The sequence below is a fragment of the Ursus maritimus genome, unplaced genomic scaffold (genome assembly GCF_017311325.1).
Source record: "Ursus maritimus isolate PB19 unplaced genomic scaffold, ASM1731132v1 scaffold_7, whole genome shotgun sequence".
Classification (NCBI taxonomy): Eukaryota; Metazoa; Chordata; class Mammalia; order Carnivora; family Ursidae; genus Ursus; species Ursus maritimus.
Genome location: NW_024426885.1, coordinates 38684264 through 38705996, shown reverse-complemented (window position 1 = coordinate 38705996; position 21733 = coordinate 38684264). Strand labels below are relative to the sequence as shown.

Sequence of the window (21733 nt, the reverse complement as noted above, 5' to 3'; positions counted from 1 at the left end):
TTTTGGAGTTTAATGCCTGTTTCCTTCCCCAGATTAGGGAAGTTCTCAGCTATAATTTGTTCAAATAAACCTACTGCCCTTTTTTTTCTCACTCTTCTTCTGGGACTTCTATGATATGGATATTGTTGCACTTCATGGAATCGATGAGTTCCCTAAGTCTGTACTTGTGACCTAATAGTTTTCTTTCCCTCTTCTTTTCAGTTTCATTATTTTCCATAAATTTATCTTCTATATCACCTATTCATTCCTCTGCTTCTTAAATCCTCATTGTGATTACATCCAGTTGGTTTTGCATCTCAGTCATAGCATTTTTTATTTCAGCCCGGCTAGTTTTTAGTTCTTTTATCTCTGCAGAATCAGGGTTTCTCTGGTGTCTTCTATGCTTTTTCAAGCCCAGTATTCATATGACTGTTGTTCTAAATTCTTTTTTTTTTTTTTTAAAGATTTTATTTATTTATTCGACAGAGATAGAGACAGCCAACGAGAGAGGGAACACAAGCAGGGGGAGTGGGAGAGGAAGAAGCAGGCTCATAGAGGAGTAGCCTGACGTGGGGCTCGATCCCATAATGCCAGGATCACGCCCTGAGCCGAAGGCAGATGCTTAACCGCTGTGCCACCCAGGCGCCCCCTGTTGTTCTAAATTCTTATTCAGACATATTGCTTATATCTGTTTTGAGCAAATCCCTGGCTGTGATTTCTTGTTGATCTTTCTTTTGGGGAAAATTTCTCTGTCTTATCATTTTGTCTAGGTGTTTGTCTTTTGTGCGTTATGGAAATCTTGTTATGTTTTCTGCTCCTGAGAGTAATACTATATTAAGAAGGGGGTATACACTGTCCAGGGCCTGGTGCTTCAGGAAGTGTTTCTGGTGTATGCTGTGTGCACTCCACTGTGGTGTTTTTGCTACTCTTTCCTACAGGTCAGTCCTCTGCAGAGTTCCTCCTTGCTTGCATAGGGAGTGTTTGGACCTTTAACTAAGTGTGCTTTGATTTGTTTATTAAAATAAGCCTGGAAAAGAAAAAAGAAAAAGCCTGATCCAAGACAAAAGGAAAATGAACAAAAATGTCAACAGACAAACAAAAAACTATAAGTCTATTCCAAAGGAAAAGAAAAAAGAAAATCTGATCCAAAAAATGAGGAAAGGAAACAAAACAAACAAAAAACTATAAGCCTGATTCTAAAGAAAAAAAAGAAAGCGTGGTCCTATTTCCACCAGAACTGAAGCTAATGTTTTGGAGCACTGTATGATCAGTAGACTTAGTACACGCGGGGGCCTGTGTTGGTCGTCTGGGGGAAAGGGCCATTGCACTCTCCGGTGGCTCACAGTCAGACCTGCCCTAGTAAAGATGTCCCTGCCGGCGCAGGGGGTGAGGTTTGGTGTAAGTGGCTCCAGCCTCTCCTGGGGGCATCGTGTTGCTCAGTTGCTCGCTTACTCGCTGAAGTCTGATTGTGCTTGTGGGTGGGGGTAGAGGGGTGGAGACTGGAGATTGAGAGACATTAAACAGGAAGAATTTGATACAAGACTTTGTTACTAAAGGTGGAGGAGGCTAGCATGACTCTCAGATTTCTCTAATCCAGGAGGAGAAACAGGCTTGAGGGAATAGATGTGAGCTGTGGGATGTCCCTGTTGAGTACCCAACACTTTGACAGCCAAACGACCTGGGTGGGGTCAGCTATCCCACATTCTTCTTCCTGATCCTACAGTGGCTCCTCACAGCATGGACCACATCAGATAAAATTCAACATGCAGTTTTTTGCCTCTGAACCTCCATTTGAATGTGTCTTAAGACACTTAGAGCTTTTTTCCATCCACACCATGGTACTCAGCAATAAAAAGGAAAAACTATTGCAAAAAAAAAAAAAAAAAGACACTTATAGCTCCTTTTATTTTTAGTTAATTCCAAATTCCTGTTCTTGTTAACCTAGGTTTCTTTAAGGTAGGGACTACTGTTTCATTCATTTTTGCTAGTACATAGTAGTTTGCGCTCAGCAAATTCTTGCTGAGGGAATGATTGTCAGGAGGATTGTTTTGAATAAATACTTGTTCTCTGCACATTTTAATTGATACTGAACACCTCTTTCATTTTCTTACAGAATGAGAAGACTTTGGGACATTCCATGAGTCATTCAAGTAACATTTCTAAGGTAGAGTGCCAGTGAAGTATGTTATTTTTGTAGTTTGGGGTTTGGTTTCTTCTCTCTTGCTTGTGTTTATACTCTACTTTTCAATATGCGAAGTTGTTGATACAGTTCTTTAATCTGCTTTAGGACCATACAATGAGGTATATGGCTGTTATGTTTTTCTAGCGAGGCAATTCTGAATGTGTGTTGAGGTTAGTGACTAATAGGAGAAAACCCTATTTCTTCCAGTGGGAATCATTTACTCTCAGGTTAAAAAAGATCTGAGAGAGTCACCAGAGAATCTGTGCCCTCAGTTAGGAGCGCATTCGACTGACAGTAACAAAAAGCCAACTCTGGTGACCTCAGTAATTATTGATTTATGTGGTCCTGATGACAAAGTGTGTCTGGAGGTAGGTGGTTCAAAGCTGATGCAGTTGCTCACAGGTGTTGTCAGGGACTCAGGCACTTTCTGTCCTCTCTGTGCCACCTTTCTTAGCATATTGTCATCCTCATCCTGCTTTAGTACCTCATGGTCTCAAGATGGGAGCTGGACCTCCAGGTACCATGCCCATGGCCTTGGCAGGAATAAGAAGAATGATGAAGGAGGGAGGGGTCTGTCAGCTGAGAGCGACCCTTTTGAGAGGGAAGGCAGAAAGCTTTCCCAGAAGCCTCAGCCAGCTGCCTGGCTTCTGCTTACATTTCACTGGCCAGAACTGGATCACAGAGCTACCTCCAGTTGGAAAGTGGCTAGGAAAATGAGGGCCGAAAGGGTGAATCATCCATCCGACAGCACCACACGTCTGTGGTGTAGTCACTCGACTAACCTGTCAGGACCATATGAGGGGCTATGGGTAACCCAGGAGCCAGCAGGCAAACTTGTTTGCCAGCACTGCTCATTTCTCAGCATAGATACAGGCTCTGGCCAACCTGTCGTCCATGCAGTATGTCCATGTAGGTTCCTTGCAGAGATGGGCTTTCTCCCCATGCCTTTGTCAGCTGGCCAAACACTGACACAGATTCTGACAGGAAGATTTGAACAATGTGACAAAACCTGGCTTGCTGTCTTAGGCCTCCTGAGTACTCAGAAATAAACAACCACATTATTGCCATTTTAATTTACAAACTATACAGATACTCTCATTTGTATCACCCCCCCCTCTTTTTTTTAACTAAAAAGTAGAGTCTGGCAAATTCTTTGAGACAGTCTGTTTTTAGGCATATTTCTTATCTCACCATATTATCCATCCACGTAATTTTGCATAAAAAGAAAAGTCCATAGTGCTCAGTGTGACATTGGAGGCCATTTAGAGTGTCCTTGGTGCATTCCTGATCTGATCTCTGCCCCTTCCCCCCAAGAACCGTCTTTCAAGCCACGGGCTTTGGCTATCTCAAATAAATACCTTTCAGCAAATAATTCCTCCTGTTCCAGCCTCCATTTCTTTTCTTTTGCTGTTCGTTCAGCTAGGAATATGGGAGTTAATGGAACTGTGTAGTGGTAGGTAGATCATTACTGTCTGCGTTAAATGGCCAGTTTTGCCCTATCCCCTTTGAAGGAGCTGTCTAACATTTAAGCATCGAGAAAAGTAAGAAGATACAGATCCGTATGGCCTGTCTGGTTAAGTTGAAGTAAACATTTTAAAAGTACATAGTAGCATTCATTGCCTTGCCCCAGTGGTGAGGGCAGTTCTGAAGGAGGGCAACACTCTGGGCCTCAACTATATGTCTGTTTGTTTATGGTTTTAGTAAGATTTTATTTGACAGAAAGTTTCCTACTATAAATGTTAAAAAACATTTTTGTAAACCACTGGCTTACAGTGTCTATAGGAAGATCTTATGGGCTTGGTGCAGATTGGGTTGTGATATTCTGAGTTGCTCTGTGATAGTTTTGGAGTTAGATGGACAAGGATTTACTAGCCATGTGACTGTGAGGAAGGAATACTTCTTTGAACTTTAATTTCCTGATGAGTAAAATTAGGGAGTAATACAACCTTCAGGGTTGTGAGTCTTGAGGGTAATGTTTGCAAGGAACCCTAGGGCAGCTCCCTCATTGCAGTGAATCAGTGAACTAACTGTAGTCAAACTTTGTTGAGCCCTGGTGATCTTAGGTGGATTGGGTCATGATAGTTCTTGATGATAGCTGTTATTATTTTATTACTGATCAAAGGCAGGACTGCATACTTTAAAATAAATATCAACTGGGGTGGAAATTAAGAAATCTAATAAAAACTCTGGCCTTTTCCTTTCTCCCTTCTTGCATACATTTTTGTGTGTTCTTTGTGCCAGGCACTAAGCTGGGTACTGGCATAAAATGATGAGCGAAACAAACAAGGCCACTGATGTGGTGCTTTCCTGTGGGCAGGGTTGTCTTAAAAAGCAGTTTTAGGGACGCCTGGGTGGCACAGCGGTTAAGCGTCTGCCTTCGGCTCAGGGCGTGATCCCGGCGTTATGGGATCGAGCCCCACATCGGGCTCCTCTGCTATGAGCCTGCTTCTTCCTCTCCCACTCCCCCTGCTTGTGTTCCCTCTCTTGCTGGCTGTCTCTATCTCTGTCGAATAAATAAATAAAATCTTTAAAAAAAAAAAACAGTTTTAGCTCCACACTTTCTTTTTTTCTTTTTTAAAGATTTTATTTATTTATGTGACAGAGAGACAGCCAGCCAGAGAGGGAACACAAGCAGGGGGAGTGGGAGAGGAAGAAGCAGGCTCCCAGCAGAGGAGCCCGATGTGGGACTCGATCCCGGAACGCCGGGATCACACCCTGAGCCGAAGGCAGACGCTTAACGACTGCGCTACCCAGGTGCCCCTCCACACTTTCTTTTAGGAGCAGGGTAACTGTGAAAGCCTCACAGCTTTCTGCCACAGAGTAGGGCGAAGAAGATGTGGGCCTCTTCCATTTTCAAAGCAGGAGTTCCTGCACACTGAACTGGGGTCAGAGGGAAATCTCAGGAGCGGTGTGTTGTGCAGACATTACTTCCCAGTGAACCATCAGCATGAAATTTTGTTGCAAAATGTACCCCTCTGAAATAAGAAAGTTGTATAATGTGGAGTTGTTAGTCATGAACCAGCCCCCCCGTGGGGCTGAGGGAGGGAGGGCAGGACTGCTATGAAAGATAACTTTGTTTTTGATAATGCAGTTCTTTCTTGCAATATTTATAAAATGAGCCTGTTGTTTGAGGCCACTTTAGGCCATGGCACATAAAACTCTATTTTTAGTATAGTAGATATACTTAAGCAGATGCTTCATACCCTTGAGATAGAAGTTACAAAAAAAGGTTAGAACACAGACATGTTTTATGCTACCTGCAATCTCCGTTGTCTGTCTCGGGAGACCTTTTCTGCGGACTCAGCCTCCAGCTGAGTTCAGTGCTGGTTTGTGTCCAGGGTGGTCAGTCCCCTGCAGTGTGCATTATGCTCCCTCAGTTTACCGCTTACTGGTAACTGAAGTTACATGAAGTCGAGGTCGAGAGCAGGTAAAAATAAACCTTCCATCTGTCTCCAGGTGTTCCATCTAGATCTTGTTACAGAGCGATGGGGTGTCTCATTCATTGTTTGTTGAAGGCTCCCCACGTTTTGTTGTAGCCTCAGAAACCATGCTCCCCTTTCAAAGAAGGAAACAGGCAGGTTAGATGGGGTGTGCGAGAGCCTGCTAGCTGGCTCCTCTGGCTTTAAAATGGGCATCCAGGTGTGATCCTCTTAGAGAGTTAATTAAATTAAGGAAGAATATTGGGACATTTAAGCAGTTTTGATCACAGTCTTCACCCAGTCCTTTGTTTTGTATTAATGGTAATGACGTTAAGTGTGGGTATCATTTATTGAATCTCTGTTACAAGTGCAAGTTTTCATGAAATTTGTCACCTCGTCCTAGTGGCCCATCCTGACCATCTAAATCGTCCCCTAGTCACCTTTTCCTGTTTTATTTTCAACAGAGCACCTATCGCCCCCTGAAGTTTTAGTGATTTTTTTCTGTTGCCCCTTCGCCCCAGCAGTAAGTTCCATGAGGCTAGGGGTTGTGTTTTGTTTAGCGGTAAATCTTCAGAGCCAAGGATAGACTGTAGCCCTGGAGCGGCTCAGTACATGTTTGTTGAGTGAATGTTTGCATAGTGCTGTGCGAGACACTTGGTATCTAGCCCGTTCCTCTCCTTCATCACAGCCATGTCCTGGGCCCAACCCTTCTGGACTACTGCAGTAACTTTCTAAGAATCTGCCTGTATTCTTGCAACCTCCCAAATCAGCCTCCCCCAGCAACCAGGTAAACAGAATCCTAATGCTTCTCGTTTAAGTCTTCAGTGGCTTCTTATTGCATTTAGAATAAGATTCAAACTCTACCTTGATGTGCCAGATCTGAGGTGATCTGGTCCTGGCCACTCATTCATTTAAAGCACTTACCGTTTATAGTGCTTTGTAGCAATATGTGGCCAATCCTTTATTTATTTATTTATTTAAAGAAGCAGCAGAATTGCCCTCTGGGAAAAGACCTGTTCTGTTGACCGAGTGCCCAGAGAAGCTGAGGTGCGATGAGATCCGCTGGAGGCGTGCTTGGGGAAAGGGGGGCACTTGAATGCAGCTCTCCATGCAGCCCCACCTTGACCTTTGCCTTGCCGAGGGGTCCTTGATCATGTGGGCCAGCAGTGTTCTCCAGGCAGGAGCCATCTACTCTCCACCCTCACCCCACGCACTACCCGTGCTGCTGTTTAATCATTTTCTATCAACTGACTGACTCTAATTAAACTTGTTTGCGGTGAGAATTTTGTATCCCTCTATGGTATTTGAAATCACATTTTCGATTTGCTAGTTTTCTGATGTGTAATTAAAACATAGCTATTAAAAATATGTTCCTCAGTATGTCACCTAAACTCCTCCTCTGGCACCACCGCTGCTCCTGGTTCTGCCCTTCGCGAACTAGCGCTCTGATGGACAAGGGGTTTGGGAGGCTGTGTGGTGGAGAGAAGGGAGGGGTGCAGGGGGCGTGTCTCTGCTGCCGCGGTGTGCTGCGCAGCGTCTCGCTCTCAGGTGGCCGTCACTCCCAGGCGAATTTGGAGCTTGGGCTGGTGAAAGGAAGGCAGTGAGGTACTGAGCAGGGCCTCAGGGTGGACTCAGGTGACCGCTTGTGGCAGGCCTGCCACATCAGAGTGAGGTGGTATGCTCCCCTGTCGAGGGGAGCCGTACCACAGTTGCCCCCCACCTAAAGGCTCTCTCATCACCCTGCACAAGATATCCTCAGCATGAGGTATCGTCATCTGTAACATAGATGAGGGGCCCATTGTAGCCTATATGAGGATTACATGAGTTCAGGTTTTGTCCCGCACTTAGCTCTATGCCAAGCATTGTGCTCTGAATGCTGAACCAAACAGAGAAGAGATGCGTAAGCAGACCTCCAGAAAATATGGGCAGCTGGAGAGAATTATCATGAAGGTAAAAGACAAGAGGCTGAGGAAGAGAATGACAAGGAACCAAAGTTTAGAAGGGCTGCTTGGGGAAGGTGTGGCTGAGGAGAGGCTACTATAGTAGGACAGAAACAGTGAAAAGGAGCCAGGCAGGGTGGGGTTAAACTGTAGAAAACTGGTTGTCACCTGCCTGAGAAATCCAAAACAATAGGTAGAAATGAAAGACAGATGTACTGGGAGTGAAGACTGTCCTAGCTGTCCAGTTGCAGGGTGCCTGTCAACCATGTTGGCTGGGGGCATTCCAGTGAGGACCAATGTACTTTGGCCTAAAATTCTTTAAAGAAAGGTTGGAATTCCCTGGGGGATACTTGAACTCACTCAGTCCCACTGGAATTGTTTTAGGCACCAGGAGCTTGCTTGGCCTGGCTCATTTTTAGAGCCTCTGCTCAGGCCTCTCATAGCACACAGACATGGCATTAGTTTACCTTGAGGGAAGCATTCTCATTTGACCCTGAGAATTGGACTTGGTCCAGGTGACAATTTCTTGAGCAAGTTCATGATTGGTAGCACTTATAAGGAGATGGTAGTGGTAAGCTAGACATACATCATGAAGACTGGAGCATGGATACTGTCCTTTTCTGCGGTCAGGCAATTAAGAATACTAGGCTCTGACATTTGCTGAAGGCTGGTGCCTAGTAGAATATTTTGGAGCTCTGTGTACTTTTATTCAGATACCATGAGTATTTGGTGCCTCTGGTTAATGAGATATTCCTGGGTACAAGTCAGACCAGACCTGTTGAACGAGCACCTAAAATTATTGCTGTTCTGTTGTTTGGCAAGCAGATCTGAGTGAATTTAAGCATTGGCTCTCCTAGATCTCTTGAATATTTTTTAGTTATTGCTGCCATTAGATAGGAATGAGTTATGATAGAATGTCATGTGTAGACGTAAATACAGCCTTAGGAGGGATGCCACATACTGTGGTATGGTTGTCAGGACCGGTGTCTGCTCTGTGTGTTTCTGAATAGAAAGTTTGACCAGTGACAGACTTAGGTTGCTCAAACTTATAGGTTAAGTATAAGCCAAAATATACCTTTCTTAATTTATATTGAAGAAAACATCTATCCAAAGATAAGATACTTACTTTCCTGTGGTGGGAACAAGGAAGTAACTCGGAGGAGTTGAGTGGCATCCAACATGGTATAGCCTCCCTTGGGATCCTGATGGAGTGCGTGGGCACTGTTTTGCTATTTAGCTCACCTTTTACAGAGATTGACCATATTTCCATATATCTTTTCTTCTGACTGCTTATAATTTCATTTTTGGCTAAAGCTTTATTTATTTATTTATTTATTTATTTATTATTTATTTATTAAAAGATTTTATTTATTTATTCGACAGAGATAGAGACAGCCAGCGAGAGAGGGAACACAAGCAGGGGGAGTGGGAGAGGAAGAAGCAGGCTCATAGCGGAGGAGCCTGATGTGGGGCTTGATCCCATAATGCCGGGATCATGCCCTGAGCCAAAGGCAGACGCTTAACCGCTGTGCCACCCAGGTGCCCCTGGCTAAAGCTTTAGACCATGGTTTTCAAAACTTGGTTCTGAGTCTTCTTGAGGGAAAGGGGCAAGGTTAAAACCAGTGTCATAATAGCAGATTATTTAATTGCCTTTTTCCCTCTCCCCTCTCAGGAGCGCACAGTGAATCTTCCCGAGGCTGTGTAGCATGTGAGATGGCATCTTGTCTCTGACACTGGTGGAATGTGTGCTGGTGGCTTGTGTTTTTTTAAAGTTTTCTCTTTAGAAAGACAGAGGAGGGGAGGGGCAGAAGGAGAGGGAAAGAGTGAATCTTAAGCAGGCTCCACGCCCAGGGAGGAGCCAGACTCAGTGCTCAGTCTCACGACCCTGAGATCATGACCTGAGCTGAAATCAAGAGTTGGACACTTAACTGACTGAGCCACCCAGGTGCCCCTTTTGTTTTAAAGTTTTCTAATATAGTAAAGATTGATTGATGTAACACACATGAACACAAGCTCTTTGGGGGCCTTGGTAATTTTTTAGAGCATAAAGGGGTCCTGAGACCAACAAGTTTGAGAACCTGCTTTACACCTATGAATAGGCGGTCACAGCAGAGAGTACTTGTTTTATTCATTCAGCAGTGTTCCTTGAACACCTACTGTGTGCCAGGCACTATGCTAGGCTAATCAACAGCGGCTTCCGAGTTTTATTCCAGAAACATCTTTTTATAAACCTTGATAAGTGCTATGCAAGAAAAGAATAGGGTTATAAGGACAGTGAAAAGCCCCTTTTGAGGAGAAATCTGAGGAGGGGTTGGTCATGCTGGATGGGGTGTGGGAGCATCCCCAGGAAGAGCAGGGGGGTCTGGAGTGCTAGGTGACCCAACACCATGATTTGGGACCTTTTTATGGTTACACTTGTACTTTCTGGGAATGCGAAGCTATCTTTGCTCAGAAATCATTGCCTTCAATGTAATCTATTGAAAACCAACTGTATTTGTAAGGTTCCCAACAAGAGCTAAAAGCCTGCTTTGGAAGATGAGCCATGAGAAAGTCCTTTCAGTTGTTGCTTTGCCTCTAACAGTGTTGTGATATATGCCCTCCATTGTGTTGGGGATGTATTATTATTCCCGAAATTCTAACTCTCTCTAAAAGGCCACCAGAGAAAAGAATTCAGTGTTAGCACTACTTGCTACGCAATAATGCGAGTCATTTATAATGGAACTCGTTTGAGAATAGTCTTATTGTGCACTCTCCTCCATGAATCCTATATTGTATATATTCAATATTTACTTTCTTAATGGTCAGTTTTAATTAATTGCCATTGTGAAAGCTTGTTCTTGGCACAGCCCTTCATCAAGAGTCAACATGTATTTAGCAGAGCAGCCACAGAACTGGCCTCTCCTTCTATTGTAGCTCATGTTCGAAGTTGAATACAAATGGGTATTTATAGAAATCAGAGTCTCTATTTATAAGGAAGCATTTGTTTTCTCAGAGCAACTTCTGTACTAAGCAGCAAGTTTGCTGAAATGCAATCTCAGTCTGTATTGCAGTCTCTAAACACCAAGCTAGACTTTATTTGGCTTTATTTATATGAAGTCAGGCCTGCTGAGCTGGCAGTGAGGAGCAGATTCTTATCTGCTGGTTTGGGAGGGAGTGAGGCCAGCAGTAGCGTTTAGTAATGTACTAAGCACTAAGTAAGTGTCAGGTGGTCTGGTGAGCACCCTTTCTAAGATGCCCCACCCTGATGCCCAGACCCTGTGTTTGTGATGAGGCATCATTCCCAGGATATTATGTTGTATGAATGGAATCACAGGAGCTCTTAAAGGCAGAGCACTTTCTCTGGCTGGTGGCAGAGAGGACAGGAGAGATTGGGAGTAAGAGCGGACCTGAGAATGGGGAGGGATCGATGGGGACCCAGCCTGCAAGGAACCGCATCCTGCCATCAGCCTGAATGAAAGTGGACGTGTTTTCTTCCCCAGAGCCTCCAGAAAGGAGGGAGACCCTGAGCAGAGGACCCCATCCCACTGTGTGTCAGATGCAGCACTCAGGTGATTTTCAGCCGCTAAGGGTGTGGTATTTTGTTGCACAGAAGTAGAAATGTAATAGGCGCGGAAACGCTGTCCTTGTGGAGGGAAGTCCACCCTTCTCAGGCACTGCCAGCGCGCCCACCACTGAATCTCTGTGCTGACAGTGTCACATGCTCTCTTGCTTTAGCCTTCCTCTTTTCCTTCTTTCGGTATTTTGTATTTGTAGAAACAGAGAAGCATAATGACTTTCGAGTTATTTTGATCATGATCGTTGGTACAAAACAGTTTTTTTTTTTTTTTTTTTTTTTTTAAGATTTTACTTATTTATTTGACAGAGAGACAGCCAGAGGGAGAGGGAACACAGGCAGGGGGAGTGGGAGAGGAAGAAGCAGGCTCCCAGAGGAGGAGCCTGATATGGGGCTCGATCCCAGGACCCCAGGATCACGCCCTGAGCCGAAGGCAGACACCCAATGACTGAGCCACCCAGGCGCCCCGGTACAAAACAGTTTTTACATTGAAACTCCGTTTACCTCACAAACAACAACTGAAAGAAAAAATTCCTCCAAAAGACTTAATCCTTAGGATGTCAGATGCATTCTGACATATTCTATTTTATTTCATTTTTAAAAAGTATAGATCATGACTCACTAACTCAGTTTCTTCCCCGGCTTTTCCAGAGTTGGAAAATTGGTACAGTTGGTCGTGCCTCTCTAGTTTTATTTTACTTCTTAAACTTTTAATCACGTTATCTAAAAAATGAATTTGTGGTTAGGAAATATGTGTTCATCGTAAAAGGGGTGTAATGGTTGGGAAGGGTCTCCATTGAAGTACTTGTTTCTCCGGCCCAGGGTCCCTGGTCTCCTTCCATGTTTCAGAGGAAACCACTATTAGGAGCCTTCCATTGATTAATAGTCTGCACGGGCCAGCACACAGGGCATGGCTCTCCCCTCCTCCTGTCCCTCCACATCCCCAGTAACTAGGCAGAACAGTACCTTTCCCTTTGTTGAATGACAGCCTAGTGTTCCTCTCTGTCGATGTAGCAGTATTGACTCAGTCACCTCCAGGCTCACTGGCACTGAGGTTATGCCAGGCGATTGCTCCCCCAAACAGTGCTGAACAAACCTATTTGTACATATGTGTGAGGATGAATTGCTGAAAGAGGAATTGCCGGGACAAAGAGAATATGCATTTGTAATTTAGAGAGTAATTGCCAAATTGCTGTCTTATGGAGTTAAGCAATTTGCTTTCCCACCAGCAGTGTATAAGCATGGCTGTTTTCCCACACATTTGCCAACACAGGTATTAGATGATAAAAAAAACAAAACAAAAACCACAGACTTTTTTGTTGTTGCTGATGGTATATCTCATTGTAGTTTCAATTTGTATTTCTCGTTGTAAGAGAGGGTAAGCATCTTATGTTTTAAGAACCATCTGTACTTCCTTTCCCCATTTTTTTCTGTTAAGTTTGAGATCACTTATAAACGGGAGCCCCACTTGCCTCTTACCTTCCTTCTCCAGTCTTTCTTCAAATTGCTCCTGGCTTAAAAGCAGATGAACCCAACCAGACCATTTCTTGTGGCCCCATACCTGTTGGTGTAAAGCGGATGAGTGAATTCACTTTTGTTAGGGTCTGAGCCCCAGATGTTTAAAAGTAGCTTTGCCAGTAAATGAAAAGAAGACCCACTGAGGGTTTACAGCAGAGAAGGAGAGGAGGTGGTGGTAAAGAGGGAGGATGGGAAGTAACCTATTGGAAGGAGCAGGGGAAGGAAGTGAAGCAAGAGGAGAGCCAGGGAAGGTTGGGCTGGCGTCCTGCAGTGAGAAAGTCCCTCTGATGTGAAATTGGTAAGTTCCTGGCATGGACGGAGAAATGTCCTTGATGAGTCTGTTACGATAGCCCTTTCTATGGCAGCAAATTCTCGCAAAAGGAAACGCCAGCTTCTACCAAAGCTATATGGGAAGTTTTCCTTTGGTTGTTTTTGGCAGCCTTGATAAAATAATTTAGAACAATGAGTGTGATAGAAAAGACAACCACCGAGTGACTTGAGTACTGACAAATTGTCCGAAATTGTCATTCGTAAGAAATAAAATCAGCTGGGATTTAGGCCTAGATGGAATCCAGAGGTTTGTTTGCATAATTGATTACGACATCTTAAGAAGAGGGGATTTTTTATAAAAATTTTTTTATAGTGAGATTGTTTTACATTCCTTTACATGACCAGAAAGTCTCTTGTTTGAGAACACACAAGAGCTTTAGGAACACAGGGCTTTAGTTTTTTCAACACATGGGAATGTTCTCATTATGAGCATTTAAACATACTTTTATCAGCAGCAGTCCTGTGTGGTCTGATCTTGTAGAGGAGAGAGGGTTCTCTCCTTTTCCCTTAAGGCGAGTACTGCTGGCCCATAGCCTCCCCCACGCCCCCTGCCCGCTGCCCTCAGGATGAGTGGGAGAGCTGTCTAGATCTCCAAGTCTCTGAGGGGTCTGCTGGCCCCTGACTTATCTTGACTTCCTAAGTTGGACCCTGACACTGCATTTGAACTGTGTTTGTAGGTTTCATTTTGTCCTTGCTGTTGACAATCCAGTCCAGTCTTTTAAATCCTTATTCGTAGGTTGATAGATTTTACTCAGCTTGATACCAGCAACGAGTTAAGCTCTTTAAAATTGTTGATGCTGTGCTTTGGTGATCATTTTACATGTGGACTCGTCCTGAACTTCAACGTGGGTTCCTCTTTAGCTGGAGACAGCAGGAGCCTCTTATGAGATCTGTGATGGCCCTACAAATCTTGCTTGTTTTCTCATTCTTACTGGAGAGGGAGTCAGCCAGGATAAGAAATGTGTTGGTTGTATGTACGTATGTATTTATAAAGATTTTATTTATTTATTTGAGAGGGAGAGTGAGAGAGAGATCATGAGCAGGTGGGAGGAGTAGAAGGAGAAGCAGACGCCCCACTGAGCAGGGAGCCTGATATGGGATTCAGTCCCAGGACCCTGGGATTATGACCTGAGCTGAAGGCAGATGCTTAACTGACTGAGACACCCAGGTGCCCTTGTTGGTTTGTATTTATATAAAACAACAGAAAGTAGATTTTAAAAATTTCCTTGAAACCTCATGATCTAATAAGAAGAGAAAAATTTTCTCTGTAATTGGAAGGCTTGTTGAGGCTTGGACATTACCTGCTGAAAGTGTCTCGTGATAGAGATAGAGATAGAGAGGATGAAATGAAGACAAGGGACACGGGATGCTGAGACTATTCCTTTTTCCTAAATAAGCAGATCAGGGGCTTGGGGTCGTTGCCACCAACTCACAGGCATGTTGCTTTGCTGCAAGTACACAGGTGCCTGTGTGAGTTCCCAGGGGTCCACCTGAGACAGGAAATTCATGGGGAAGTGATCCTAGGTCCTGTCGTGGGTGTGGACCGTCTGGCTGCCTCCTCGGTACAGGCTTTGTTCTGCCCTGAGGCTCTCACCTCCTGCTTCCAAGCACTCCAGTTTTGGGCGTGCGATGATGTGATCACTACCCAGACTTCCCTTTTTGACATGGGTCACTTGAATTCAGGGCAGGAGTGGGAAGCCATTGTCTTTTGATTTCAGCTTCCCGTCTGAGACCTGCCTCCTCCCAGGACAGGGAATATTTTCCACATTCAGTTACAACATGTGGGCTCTTTGGTGACTCAGCAGATGGGCTGCTTGAGTACTACTTGCAGGATTTAAGCACACACATGGAGTGCGATAGCATGTAACTTCTTGGACCAGGTTTCAGGTTGAGCTGGATTTAAAGTTAGTTTAATTCTCCTGCTGGGGAGCAGGAAAAGTGGTCCACTGAAGCCCTCAGTCCAACTGCCAGGCCTGGCTCTCTCCAGGTGGGCGCATTTGCCGGGGAGGGCAGATGGGCAGAGCTTCTGAACAGTGGGCGTTGCTGGTCTTGGTGGCTGGCCCATGGCAGGGGTCCCATAGCTTCAATGCCAGGATAAGAGCATGCTCCTGGGGATGGCGCTTAGCAAGAGTGCGGGCTAGACCTCAGCCGGTGAATTGTGGGGCTCCCTTGAATCAAGGAGCAGGGCTGAAGGCCACTTGAGTGGGGAAGGTAGGGAGGTAACGTGGGCTTGCCCTTGATAACAGACTCCTGGTACTGTTCTCATGTGCCTGTTTGGGTTGTGTGGGGCAGATTCTCGCTCAGGCTGACTGTCTTAGGAGGGAAGAATGCATTTATATGAATATTCATGGTGCTCTGAGGGCTCTGGGGACTCAGGAATCTGAGTCTAGAGAAGGCTTAGCAAGGATCCCACAGAGGTTGGAGTGGGAGGCTGGGGGATGTTGGTAAATTCTTTGTTCCCGTTTCTCGCCTTCCACTTCTCTTTCCATGGTGGTGCTCCTTCACCCTCCTAGAGCTCTTTTCTCATTTTGGCTTATTTATAACCCCTCAGAGTCCCTGCTCTGTGTCACAACCTTTTGCTACACATTCTTTAAAATTTATTTTTTTTTTTTTAAGATTATTTATTTGACAGAGAGCCAGCGAAAGAGGGAACACAAGCAGGGGGAGTGGGAGAGGAAGAAGCAGGCTCCCAGCAGAGGAGCCTGATGTGGGGCTCGATCCCAGAACATCGGGATCACACCCTGAGCTGAAGGCAGATGCTTAACGACTGAGCCACCCAGGCGCCCCTAAAATTTAAATTTTCTTGATTCTTTTTCTTAATTCACAATCGCATGATTAGAACTCTTGGGAACCTTCTGCGCTCAGCCCCCTCCTTTGCCCCAGGTTGAGCTATGGATTGGTGGCCCTGTACTCAACTGGTCTCCCATTTGTGCAGAGTTCTGGCGGGGTAGCAAGGTTTCCTGGACCCAGTGTAGGGAGTAGGAGAGAGCACTCATGTCCGGCCACCGTGATTAGGACTACCCCCGAAACCAGGTTAAAGAGTGCCAGGTGGGGATGGTAAGCACTGGCACGGATGGCCCTTCACATTTCTTTTGTATTTGCATATACCATCTGGTACTTGGTTTCGTTTTTCTTTCCTTTTCTTTTCTTTTTCCTCCCTCCCTCCCTCCCTCCCTTTCTGTTTTTTAAGTAGGCTCCCAGTGTGGGGCTTGAACTTAAAGAGATCAAGAGTTGCATGCCCTACTGACTGAGCTAGCCAGGCGCCCCTAGTACTTGATTTCTTGACCACGGAGGAACTAATGAAGTTTCGGCGCTCAGGAGATGAAGGATCGCTGAGTCTGCAGGAGATGGTGTTGCTGCTCTGGGGCCTCAGTAGTCCTCAGCTACGCTTCCACCCACATAGATTTGTTTTGCCTCAGCTCATCAGGACCTTAAATATGTATTATTCATCGAGCAGTAGGAAATAGCAGGTGTTCTTCGGTTCTCTGCCCATTGCCGTTCAGAAGGAGACGGCGTTCATCGTCCCCGTTGCGCTTTCCTCTGAAACTGACTGGAGGTGTGTCGTTGCAGGCTGGGGGTTCTTCGTCGGCGTCGGCTCCGGTATCCGCCTTCCCTCGCTCTTCTGTCACGCCGTCCAATCAGGACATCTGCAGGTAACGCTCTGCTTCAGCTGCTCTAGTGGTTCATGTGACATCCCGGAAATAAGCATTAGTGTCTGCAGGTTCTCGATCTTCCATTTGCTCGGTCAGTATGCCTTTGCTGGGAACAGCTGGCTCAGTTTTCTGTGCTGTTTGCTCACCAAGTTACCACACGAGTCTCATTTCTTCACTTCGATGTCTATTCTCTTTTAAGATTGTTTTTACTTTCTGTGCTTTTATTCCACTGTTCTCTGCATGCAGTTCCAGTGCAGTGTGTTCTGAGTGTTGTCACCAAAGTCCCGTGCAGTCTGCTGTTGTCTTGAAAGCTCCTCCATGCCAGAGTTCTCTGACACAAGGGCTCACTGTGACAGTTCTCTGTAAAGACACGTTGTCCAAGAGAAATTCCTGTGGTTCAGAACGGGCCCAGGCCTTGAAGCCTGCTGACAATCCCAAAGCCAGAAGAACACTAAAGTTCTCAAAATCCCTAAACGATGTGGGTGAGAAGGCCCAGGATACCGTGGAAAGTTTTGACTACGTGGAAAGAACGTGCTCTGAAGGGAAATTGATACTCCCTCAAGATCCGGGTCTGAGAGTTAGCAGGTTCCATCAGAAGGAAACAAGAGCACTGCATCGCAAGCCTCTTGGCAGTTCCAAACATTCTTGTGTTTCATCCCTTTCTGCCAACCGTTCAACTGCCTCAGAGGTGGAAGCTGGCAAGGGGGGCATGCACGTCCCCCTTCTGGAAGAGAAAGCGGATGGCGAAGCCGTGTCCAGGAGGCGGCGACTGCTCCGGTACCTGTTCTCGCTCTCGCACGGCTCGAGCGCCAGCAGCCTGCACAGGTTCCATGAGCTGGAGAGCTGTGCCGCCCACCTGCACACCGCCAAGTCCTCCAGCGGGCTGGCAGGGAGCACGGGCTTCTGCTCCGAGGAAATGGGAGACGACGATGTCTTTGAGGACAGCACATCTGCAAAATGGAAGAGCAAGGTCCTGCGGGCGCCCCTCTGCTCAGTGGAGAAGGACAGTGACCTGGATTGTCCTTCTCCCCCCTCTGAAAAATGCCCCCCCATCTCTCCTGTGTCCACGTCAGGGGATGCCTGCAGGTTGGTTTGCCAAGAACCACCATTCTGGCCAGCTCTGCTCCCCATACCTCGGTGGCCTCATCTTGCTTTAATATGTGAAGTTTCAGGAAAACGAATTAATGGGTGGTTGGTAGACAATTGTGGGTTAAGAGTTTTCTCCAGAAGAATGGAGTATTGGAATCATTTGACAAACTAATTTTTATGAGATGGGTCCCAAATAGTCTCTCAGTTGATAAAAGAGGAAGAAGCTACACATATTAAAGGCCAAGCTGACTCTTCTCAACCAAAAATAAGTAGACTTCGCTTAAGGAAATTGGAAGAAAGAAAATAGTATCTCCAGTTTTCCAGCTTGAGGATCTAGCTGTTAAGCACAGGCTGCCCCTTCCAGCCTCATTTTTACCCTCTGTTTCCGTTGTAACACAGCGTGCATGGGAAGAGGCAGGCCTTCCGCAGCATCTTCCTTCCTTCTTTTTATTTTTTTTTTTTATTTATTTTATTTATTTATTTATTTATTTTTTAAAAGATTTTATTTATTTATTTGACAGAGAGAGACAGCCAGCGAGAGAGGGAACACAGCAGGGGGAGTGGGAGAGGAAGAAGCAGGCTCATAGCAGAGGAGCCTGATGTGGGACTCGATCCCGGTACGCCAGGATCACGCCCTGAGCCGAAGGCAGACGCTTTAACGACTGCGCTACCCAGGCGCCCCACTTCCTTCTTTTTAACTCGGATGCGGCCACCTCTGCCCAGGTCCCAACTCCACTTCCCACCTTTGTCTTCCCGTGTGCAACATCCTTGTCTGGCCTCCAGAATCTTTCAGAATCTGCATTTTGTCACCACACTCAAGTTTTCCCTATTCCAGACTTCCCTGGGCACCCCTTCCGGGCCAGCTGGATCTCTAACAGCTGGATCAGAAATCCCTCTCACAAAGAGCTGCCAGCCTGGCCGGGTCAGGGCCCAGCCCCTGTGAGGCCAGGTGTCCCTACCTGTTCTCCAGCTGCCGGAACAGACCCTTCTGTTTCTCAAAAGTCTGTTAAGTTCCTTGAGGTTGGTAGCTACATCCTCTTGCATGCACTCTTAGAAATCATGAATGATTTAAAATTCTCACTTCCTCAAAAAAGAAACAAAGTTGCGGCACCTTCTAATGGGGTTTTTAGGTCCAGGAGAGGTCCTGGGCTTTGTCTGTGCTGTCTGATGGAGACGTGTAGCGTAGTGTGTCAAGGCGAAGTCAGTGATTATTGCTAAAAAGCAAATTCATCATCTTTTAAAGTCACTGGTATTTTTGGAAAGTAGAGTGCTGCTTTTGTCTTACACAGAAATTTTTCTTCTAATTATTTTAACATGTTGTGAAAGATGCTCCCATGTTGCCTTAAATTCGGCTTTCAGTGTAGTTCTTTAAACCTTACCCAAATGACTGCTTTGTCATTTCTTATCATTTTTTCCTCTCTGATGCCATATGCCATCCAGACTTGCCATGTTGGTGCGGTAAGCTAGAAGTTTTTAGTCTGTAGTCATTGTTCGCATCCGTGTTTGTGTGTTTCTGTGCTTGTGGTCATTTCTGTGATGTTTGTTGTTGAAAGTTTTCACTGGGGGGATTGACCCTCCCCTGAAGCGACCTCTTCCCTGGTATGTGGCCCTCCTGGTAATGACTGGCTTTCCTCTCCCCGCAGGATCTGCCACTGCGAAGGGGATGACGAGAGCCCTCTGATCACCCCCTGCCGCTGCACGGGGAGCCTGCACTTCGTGCACCAGACTTGCCTGCAGCAGTGGATCAAGAGCTCCGACACGCGCTGCTGTGAGCTCTGCAAGTACGAGTTCATCATGGAGGTCAAGCTGAAGCCTTTGAGGAAAGTACGTGGAAGGACACCTTCGGAAGTGCTCTCACCTCTTTGAAAGGAGGGTCCCTCGCAGAGTTAGCACCGTGGCCGGGATGAGGGATGAGGCCATAGCCTGCTTATGCTCCTGTCTGTCAGAAGCGGGTGCTGGTGCAGGCGTTCATGCTCCTGGCGCCATCATTTCTGGGTCTTCTTTCCTGCTCCCTCCTCTCGGGAAGAAGCTCTTCCTGACTCTGACCTTTCAGTCCGAACATGTTTTTCTCTCAAATTAAGACTGCTTGCTTGTCTGTGTGAATCTTTTGGCCCTTGACCGTAGACTGTTTTGTGACATCTTAGCATTTAATTTTATACGTATTAACTGTTGATGTCTTGCCTCTGATTAGGACTGTGTATTATTAGACAGTAGTATCTCCCCCCTGCACAAAGCACAAGGTAACAGTGCGTTTGTTTGTTAGATACCTGGGATAAGTATTTGCTAGTCGGTAGGGAGCAGGTGGGTGGGAAAAGAAAGGGACCGTGGCCTTAGGTGAAATGCACCTCTCTTTGGGCCCCATGTCACAGCTCCCTCTGAGCAGAGCCTCGCCTGGTAGGTAACTGGTTTAATGGGTTTCTCTAGATGCCCAGCACATAGGTTTTGTTTGGAAGAATAAGACTTGTTCTTATCTCAGAATTTTGATATGCATATTCAAGGAGAATCACACAATCATAACACAAGACATGACAATGCCAAGTGAATGCTAGATTAAGTGGTGGCACAGCACGTCAGACGTTCAGAGGAGGAAGCGTTGGCTGTGGGCTGGAGCGCTGGGGAGGTGGAGTGGTGGTAGTGTCACAGAATGGTGCTAGAGCCGCTCTTGAAGGATCGGTAGGATTTGGAGTAAAGTGAAAGGAGTTCAGAGAGATCAGATCGTCTGTGTAGAAAAGCATACACCAAAAAAGTGAGGGTGAGCATTTCAGGGCAGTGTGAAAGGCTTGGACTGAGTGTATCTTAAGAAATAGCAGGAATCAGGGAGTAAGGGGGCATTTTAGGAGGAAAGCCAAAAGAAGATACTGTATAAAACCATAGCAAAAGCATTCAGGGTGTTGGAGAGGCAGATGCAAACTACTTAAAAAACGTTTTGCCCCATGAAGAGCTTACAATTTATTGGATACCTACTCTGTGCTGGTCTCTCAAGTGAGACTTGTAGCACTTCGACCAATGTAGATAATCCACGAGGCCCTACTTTCAGCTTGTCCTGCATAGAACCATCTGGAAGGAGGCTGTGACTAGGGCTGGCCAAGGATACGCAGTGTTTACACTTTGTTCTTTTTCTCTATCCTTATGTGTTTTCTTCTGTTTTGGAAAGCAGTAAATGAAAAAGAAAATCTGGCTCTTTGGACTAAATTAATGAGCTCCTAGAGGAGATGGGACTGGCAGACCCTGCTTATACCAGGAACTCTTAGCATCGATTTCAAGCTGTTGCTGCCAGAGTAGCAAAGGACCAAAGAGTGAGCTCCTTCTCCATCGCCTTCACGATGTAGTGCGACCCATCTGCTAGTGCGTTGTGGTGTCATCAGTCCTCTTCCCTTGCCCACACCAGTCAGCAAGGCAGGGAAGCCTCATGTGTGCCACCTGGGTCGGGGGCCAACGTGCTCTTTTCATCAGGACTGAAACCATAGAGGCCTTTAGCTAGCCATTGGATATCTTCCTACAGACAAGAGGATTGATTTCTGGTTGTGGTTCATAGCTCATCTTGATCCCAGCTTCTTTTCATTGCATCAAAAGTTGGCTGTGGACCCAATACCATTGCCTGGTACCTGGTTGAAGCCAGGTGGTTTAAGGAGAATGACTTTTGGTGATTGGGAGAATTCATGAAGTCTGGGAAAAGGGGAGGGGAGAGAAAGCCACTCTTACCCATCTGCAGTGCTCTCACCCCCCTGTAGCCCTTTGTGTCTGGGGTCCTGCACCTCATGCTCTGCGCGTTGTCTTTCCAGTGGGAGAAGTTGCAGATGACGGCCAGTGAGCGCAGGAAGATCATGTGCTCAGTGACATTCCATGTCATCGCCATCACCTGTGTGGTCTGGTCCTTGTATGTGCTCATTGACCGTACCACGGAGGAGATCAAACACGGCCAGGCAACAGGTATGTGCTCAGAGTGAAAGACGAGCTCAGCGTAGAGATCCTGGATAACACACGGGGGCCATAGGATTGGGGCGTTACTCCAGATTGGTTTTTAAGTCAGACTTCAGATGTCTGGGTTTCTGGAGCGGGGGCATCAATTA

General features: G+C 46.0%; 1 protein-coding gene across 5 annotated transcripts in view; it reads left to right on the top strand.

Moving 5' to 3' along the window:
- The window catches only part of MARCHF8 (membrane associated ring-CH-type finger 8), a 131902-nt gene that overhangs the window by 106156 nt on the left and 4013 nt on the right, over positions 1 to 21733 (top strand). For 4 of the 5 annotated variants that reach the window (XM_040623885.1, XM_040623883.1, XM_040623884.1 and 1 more), the window contains 4 exons: positions 2093 to 2143; positions 16492 to 16574; positions 19307 to 19487; positions 21446 to 21593. In XM_040623885.1, the coding sequence (XP_040479819.1) occupies positions 2093 to 2143; positions 16492 to 16574; positions 19307 to 19487; positions 21446 to 21593 (463 nt within the window). Of the gene's footprint in view, positions 1 to 2092; positions 2144 to 16491; positions 16575 to 16820; positions 17661 to 19306; positions 19488 to 21445; positions 21594 to 21733 lie in introns of all 5 variants that reach the window. The other variant, XM_008696185.2, reaches the window with a different exon arrangement.